At 50.7% G+C, this 7,810-nt stretch overlaps 1 protein-coding gene across 2 annotated transcripts in view; it reads right to left on the bottom strand.

Annotated features, from left to right (window-relative positions):
* CPXM2 (carboxypeptidase X, M14 family member 2) overlaps positions 1–7,810 on the bottom strand; it is a 133,250-nt gene that overhangs the window by 117,657 nt on the left and 7,783 nt on the right. For both annotated transcript variants that reach the window (XM_007468736.1, XM_007468737.1), the window contains exon 2: positions 3,044–3,142. In XM_007468736.1, the coding sequence (XP_007468798.1) occupies positions 3,044–3,142 (99 nt within the window). The remainder of the gene's footprint in view (positions 1–3,043; positions 3,143–7,810) is intronic.

Raw genomic sequence — 7,810 nt, 5'->3', positions numbered from 1 at the left:
TCCCACATGCCGCGGAGCGGCTGGGCCCGTGAGCCATGGCCGCTGAGCCTGCGCGTCCGGAGCCTGTGCTCCGCAATGGGAGAGGCCACAACAGTGAGAGGCCCGCGTACCAAAAAAAAAAAAAAAAAAAAAAAAAAAGAATGACATAACCACTGGGGACACAACAAGAACTAGTTAGAACCAACTAGGTCCAAGATGGCCGAAGATTCGACTTCCAGTGGGCCCAGAAGATTCGACTTCCAGTGGACCTTGAGCCCCATCATATGCTCACTGTAATATATTAGCTGCTAAATGACACACCCACCGGTGCCATGACAGTTCCGAGGCCAACCATAAAAGGCCAAAAAGTGGGCGGTGGCCCAATTCCTGGAAATCCCCACCCCTTCCCCAAAATAGTTGGAATAATCCTCCCACTCATTAGCCTATGAAATTACCCAGCCCATAAAAACTAACCACCCCATTATTTGGGGGCCTCTCGCCTTCTGAGATGGCCCACACTCTGTCTGTGGAATGTGTTCCTCCCAAAGCCCTTCTCGCCTTTTGAGACAGACCACATTCTGTCTCTGAAATGTGTATCTCTCTAAATCCACTTCTTACCTATCACTTTGTCTCTCACTGAATTCTTTCTGCAATGAGACATCAAGAACCTGGGCTTCATTAAGTCCAGAGACCAGGTCTGTCATCTCAATTAAAAGACAGTGGGTTCAAGTCCCAATGTGGGTTGTGCGGTTTCAAATCCACATCTAACACGAGCCCTTTGATGCCAGTCACTCCCATAACTCAGTGTGATTAATATCTGTACTACCCACCGCCCTGAAAATGAAGCAGGTGACATCTGGTCCACCTGTCGCCTTGGACACAGTGTAAGTGACAGCCACCCTCCCCGCCCCTTCACTCTGCCCCATCTCCAGCGAGGCCCCCAGCTCGATCAGAGGAGATGCTGAGAGAATGATGGATGCGGGGTCCTGAGCCCGCCCAGCTGTCCATCCGAGGCCCTGTTCTGCCCAGCGCCACCCGCAGGTGTCTCCTCCTGGTCCAGACCAGCAGTTCCTAACTGCTGCGCCACCTGCCTCCTGCACATGACCTCCCCTCCTCACCATCTCTCTCCCTCCCATATTTGCATACCAGGGCCCACACAGCTTCTCTTCCCCCCACCCCAGGGTTGCCCTCAATTCTGTTTTAATAGAAGAGCAATGTGAACAAGGCTCACAGGCCAAAATCACGTCCAGGGCGCTCAAAGAATCAGAGCCAGAATGGCTGCCTTTGAGACCAGGGGGTCCCAACTGTTCAGACACGGCTCTGAGGTGAAGGGTGGGGGAACAATCCTGAGCGGGCCAGGGTGGGGAAGGAGAATGTTCGTGTGGCAGATCAGGAGGTAAGTGCGGACTTCAGAGTGTACGTGCATACACACGTGGGTACAGAAATGGGCCTTGAAAAACCTCTGTGAAAATGCCTTTCAAAATTGTACCAACTTCCAATTCTGGTAATGGAGAAGTAAGATAATTCAAACCGGCCCTTGTGCTAAAGCTACTAACAAAACTGGAAAAACTATTTTTAAAATATGTTTGAAAGCATCTAAGAATTAACAAGACAAGAAAGAACTCTCTGGCCCAGATCTGACAGCAGCAGAACCCAGAGAGGTGAGGCCAGACTAGAAGCCGCTTTAGCCCTGTGACTTGTGATCCTGAGAAACAGCTGGTGTTTTATCAGCCTGCTGGGGCAACGGGACAAAGAGTCATGGCCGAGGCCCACCCAAGGTGGGAGTCTCGCTACCACCCGTTTAGTTGAAACCCCAAAGGCCCACACTCTCAGGGTGAACCGGCAGGAACACAGCCTTAGCACCCCTTGGGTCCTCCACACACCGTCCTGATACGCTGGGCCCTCCCAAGGGCAATGTGCCCAGTGCACACCTGCCCACTTTACGATGGAATAGAATTCTCAGTCACTAAGTGATTGCAGTTCACTGTTGTGGAACTTCTGTTTCTGCTTTAGGATGCACTGCTAGTCATATCTATGATTTCTTTGATGGCAAGTTCTTGGTTAGAAACACAGCCCCAGATCATTACACTCTGCCTAAGGGAGCACACAATTCCCTTTGTGACAATCAACTCTGTTACACGGTTTATGGGCTCACGCGGCAACTGAAATCGGATCCTGCCTCTATAAACCCAAATTTGTGAAATGCTCTATTTATTTCAAGCAGCTGTGCTGCTGAGCAGAAACCAGCAAATCTTGGGTTCAAATCCCTGTTTTACAACTTGCAAACCGCATAACGGTAGGCAAATGATCCACATTACTGAGTCTCATTTTCCTCATCTGTGATGACGACGATGACAATAATAATATCCACAATACTCAGAGGGACATCAGGAGCCATGAAGTATGAGGCCCAGTGCTTGGCAATTACTGAGAGCTTAAGTGCTTAATACATGTTCACTATTACTAATATCAGCACAAAGGTCATCCTAGATACCATACTTTAGAGTTAGAGAGATAACGATAAAGGTAATTGTAATAGTTAATAATAATAGTAATAGCTCTAGCTAGTGCGTCAGAGTTTGTCCATGAGTCTAGAACTAATGGCTTTGACCATCCTAAGGTAAGTAATTAAAGGACCAATATTTTTACATAATTGTAAAATGCCAGGCCTAGCGTTACATGCTTTGGAAGTAAAAGACTCGACCTCTGACGCTGGAGGCCCCGGGTTCTGCTGGGAGATAAGAAACGCGCACACAAGGCTGCGGGCAGCTACGAGGCCCCACAAGAAAGGAAATGATGCTGTCTTCGAGGGGGGAGGGGGAAGGGCAGGACAGGCAACCAAGAGCTCCAGGAAATTCGGAAATGACCTTAGTCAAGCTGATGAGGAAAATATGGCTGTGAGTTACTGTGCGAAGCAGAAGAGACAGCCCGTGAATGTTCTCACCCCCCTATGGATGGTCCAGAAGGGGCAGCAGACCCCAGGCAGACCCGTGCTCAGGACTCGGCTGCTGCGCCGGGGCCTGCGCCCTCCCAGGGCCGGTGAGGAAGCAGGGGCCTCACTCACCCTCTCTGACAGCGTCACGGGCCACAGGGACTCTGTAATCATCACCGGCAGCCTTCTCAGAGCTCTTGGCTTTCACGCCTTTTCTGTTGCTCTTTTTACCTAAAAAGAAAAGAGAGAGAGAGAGAGAGAGAGATGCCTTTACTGTCACATATGTCAGAATCATCCCAGGCTGGTGAGGACTCAGCCGTCTTCTCCTGCAAAGCAGCCGTCTCTACCCTCTGCCTTCCCGGACCCCAGTAAAGGCACCTTGGACTCTGAGGGGCCGGTGGTTAAAGGAAAGGAAGTATGTTATTGTGAGCACCCAGGGGAATAACCACTCCTAATAAAAACAATGCACACTTGCAGGACCGCAAAACATCCTGCGGAGTACCTCTGACCCTCCCTGGGGCCCCAAAAGTGACACCATGTCTAATTGATAAAATGGAGCTGGAACTCCAGACCTCTGACCCCGGGGCAAGATTTCCTACCATGCTGGGCTCCTCCCACCTAACTATCCAAGGCCCCGGCTGGGTACCTGGAGGTGTGATGATGCTGCCCACCAATTGAAGGGACTCCTTCCTGGAGCCCAGGGAGTCTGGCTGCTCGTGCCCCGCTGGCCCGTCCAGCTTCCTCTCACACTGGACTCTCTCTCTGCGCCACAGACACTGGCTTCCTTTCAGCCTGCAGTTCATATTTCCTGCCCACCAGAACTCGGCATGTGCTGTGCCTCCTCCTGCAACATCCTTCCATTCACTCTCCATCTATTTAACTCCTGTTGATCTTGCAAATCCAAGCTCAGCCATGCCCTCTTTGAGATGGTTTTCCTGAACTCCCCACCTACATCAATGTCTCCTTGGATGGGCTCTGAGAGCACCTGTCTTTGGTCAAGTTGCCTCTGTGTGGAGCCTGAGGCAGGGGTTTGGTGCAGGTGATGCACTGAGGGAGGGCTCCAAGGAGAAAAGAAGGGAGGAAGCAAGATGAGGCAGAGGAAGGAGCTAAGCTAGGCTGTGTCCCCAGGCAGAGCCTAACTCAGCCTGATCCCATGGGGAGCTCTGGAGCTGGAACTGCACGCAGTGTTACCCCACCTTGAGATAAGGGGCCACCTTTTCCTAGGCTGGTTCGCCTCTGGCTACAGACTGTGGGGGAGGGGTGTGTGTGGGGTGGTGGGAGTTGTCTCCTTCCAAGGATCATGCTCCAGAGAGGGGAGCAGCTGTGAGCCATCACCGCCGAGCCCCAGCAGCTGTGGGATGGGTGTGCCAGTGGGAAACGAGGACCTGGGTGTGGTGTCAGCAGCCCCCACTATGGCTCTGCACACCCGTCCTGTGTAGCATATTATCAAACACATGTAAATATGTTGTTCTGTTCATGGGGGCAGGAACTGTGTCTGGTTTTGCTCATTGCTCTCCCTCCAGAGTCTGGTTAAGTCTTTGAGGAACAACTGATCATGAATGACCATGAGTCAGTGGATGACCAATGAGACAACAACAAGAGGAAGGGAAGGTCTATGGAGAAAGATACTTAGTTTGGATTTTAAAAAGCAAGTTGAAATACCAAAAACATCTAGTGGATTGTGCCAATTAATGAAATCATTTCAGATAGTTCTAGAATCATTAAAAACAACAACAACAAAAAGATATTTATCAAGAAAACCTTAAATCCTCAAAAAATTCAAGGGTGCACTGGGCCCAGCCACAGGCAATCCCGTCTCTTTCATATTCTTGGGTGATACCTGCTGGGCATATCTTTCATTTCTCATGTAAGATAAAAAAAAAAAAAAAAAAAAAAAAAAAAAAAAAATCACAAAATTAAATGTCCTCCTCGGGTCAAGGAAATCAATAAACCAAAACATTTAGAAAGGCCAGAGGAGGAAGACTGCCAATCTGAGTGCATCTGATGACATCAACCTAATGTCACCTCGGCATCTGTCCCATTTTCGTGGGTAGGAATGCCAGCCCGGTGACCTCCAAAGATGACTTCTTCTGAAAGAGCCTGATCGAGGGTCTGTAAAAATCTTGATTGTTTGGAAAACTGGGTGCCATAACTTTTGAGAATCAAGCGTCTGATTTGGCAGAAAGATAATATGTTAAGGGAAGACAAAGTTTTACGAAATATGAGAGGAAAAACCATCCAACCCCTCCCTGGAAGGCGGCCATTCATTGCAGGCCTTCCCTCTGCCTGGGCAACCTCTACGGGGCCTCCACAGGCAGCATGGGAGACAAGAGTCAGAGGACACAGCCCCACGAACACCCTCAGCCTCAATCCCCTGGGCTGGACCCACGCCCCGTACTCAGCTCTGGGAATCCAATAATGGCCCAGATGTGAAGCAGATGTGCTATTACCCCTGAGACCAACATGTGGGGAACAGCTTCCCTGCAGGGAGTGGCAAAGGGACAGAGAAAACAGGCAGGGCACCTGCCACCTTCTCTAGGGAAGACGCACTTCCAGGACATGTACCTACAGATCTGGTTCCAGCCCCAGGCGGCCAGGTTCTGCCACTGCACCGACCATGTGTGGCCTCGGGGGACCCACCTCACCCCTCCTATGCTAATTCCCCTCATCAGTGAAATAAGGAGACATGGTACCTGCCTCAGTGGAAGTTACGGAGAGGAAAGAGATGACATACATCAAAGCACTGAGGGCCGTGCCTGACCTGCAGTGACCTCTGAATAAAAGACAGCCTCCACCTTCTCACCCTTCCTATTAGTCCCAAGTCCCGACCGTCACAAAGCACCATCCCAGGTGCTGGAAGAGTAACAGCCAACACGTGGAGCACGGGGCACAATTTACAAGGCATTTTCACATAGATTAAAACATTCGATCTTGGCAAATACCCATCGAAGGCAGGAAGCTTGCTATGAACATTATTCTACAGAGGGGGACACGGAGGCCCAGAGGAGAAGAGACCCGCCCAAGGCCACTGACAGACAGGAGGCAGCAGAGCAGGAGCCTGGCGCCAGGCCTAGGCCCTTCCCTGCCCCTTCTGCTCTTACAGCAAGAAAGGCAGCATATGGTCTGTACGGATGACAGAAAGAGTGAAGTGGAAATAATGTACAGAGAAGGAGCCAGAACCAAATCAACATCTCCATCTGGGCTGCGTGACAAAACTGAATTCCTTAAAAGCAGCAAACTGAACTGCCAATGCAGGCCACATATTCTATTCTGGTCCATGGTGATAAATATCATGCTCCTTGATTGACAGGAAACTATTTTTTCCCCTCTCTATACTAGGAGCTTACAGGAGCAACCCCAGAATCTGAAAAAATTCTTTGCTGCATATGTGCATTTTCCCAAGAAATTCCAGCCCTATGGCACCTGCTCTCCCTCTTGTGAAGGACGCAGCCCCGCCCTAAGCTCCTTGCCTGGCTCTTGTGAAGGAACCCGCATGAGGAGGAAGGATGCGGGAAACCAAGCCACTGCAGGTTCTCGGGAGCTCCCCAGAGAGGCAGCCTCGCGGCACCGGGACAGACAATAATGCCGCTTTTCTCAAACACCATGGGACCAAGGAGGACCTTGCAGGCGAATGTGAAAAGCCGAAGCAAGAGAGGTTAGAAACCTGTGCTCCCGGGACTTCCCTGGCAGTCCAGTGGTTAAGACTCCAGGTTTCCACTGTAGGTGGCGTGGGTTTGATCCCTGGTCGGGGCACTAAGATCCCGCAGGCTGCGCAGAGCAGCCAAAAAACAAAAAAAAAAATCAGAAACTCGTGCTCCCTGTGTGTGTTAGCAAGAAAAGGATCATGACACAGGGAGGGGACAGCCTGTGTCCTTATCGAGTTCCCAAATCTGAGACAGTCAAGCTCCTGGCAGAAAGAGGTTTCCCAGGGATCAGGTGAAGCCTGAAAAAAAAGGGGCTGAGTGGCTGAAGGACGTGCCTGCTTCTGTTAACCAGTGACCTGAATGGTCTGGGCTGGAGATGGAAGCACCAGGGCAGTTTTCTAAGTACTTTCTTAGCAGGGCTGGATCAAACTCAATCGATCAATCAGTCAGTCAATCAATCAATCAAAAGCCCTCCCCTGCTCCTGCTTGGCTGTGTCTTCCCTGGGAAACTAGCCGATCAGACTGTGTCCTCCTCTGGGCTGGCCTCCTGTGCCGAAGAAAGACCTTGGTCTTGTGCAGAAGACTTGGCCTCCACCAGGGTCCCCAGGGCAGAAGGGAGAGCCACGCCCAGCCTCTGTGCAGCAGCAGCCACCTTCCTGACCTGCAACCAAGCAAGAAGCCCTTAGCCTTTAAAGAGATACCCCGGTAACCACAGCAGGTGGGGTGTGCCAGCCCTGCAGGGGGCACGGCTGGTACTTGCTGGTCTCTGTTTGGGTTCTGCCTGGAACCAGCCTGAGACAAGGCCTTGGAGGCAGGAGCGAATGTGAGAGGTGATTTCATGAAGCACAAATGAAGTGGAGGAAGTGAGACTCAGCGAAGGAAACGCCAATAACCCGGGGGCTGCATTGCTAAGCGAGACCCATCAGGACTCAACGTAGCTGGGGGACCTGAGGACACTGGGTAGGAGCTGCCTCTGACCTGTCCCTCGAAAGACTGCGAGGCTGTGCATCGACCTTCTAACCTCACACCACCTTGGGAAGTTTATTATCATTATTATTATTATTCCCCTGTCACAGTGAGGAATTCGAGGCGTGAAGATGTCATACGTGCCCATGAGTGGCAGAGCCAGATTTTGAATCTCTCTGAATCCTGAAAAAACTATGCCAAACCCTTACACGTGCCTCTCATGGATAAGTACTCCAATAAAAATCTAGAGTCTTTTTTTTTTTTTTTTTTTTTTTTTTTTTTGGTTCGG

The sequence above is a fragment of the Lipotes vexillifer genome, unplaced genomic scaffold (assembly GCF_000442215.2).
Source record: "Lipotes vexillifer unplaced genomic scaffold, Lipotes_vexillifer_v1.1 scaffold741, whole genome shotgun sequence".
NCBI classification, from domain to species: Eukaryota; Metazoa; Chordata; class Mammalia; order Artiodactyla; family Lipotidae; genus Lipotes; species Lipotes vexillifer.
The sequence above is the reverse complement of the archived record's forward strand: the minus strand, read 5'-3'. Positions and strand labels throughout refer to the sequence as shown.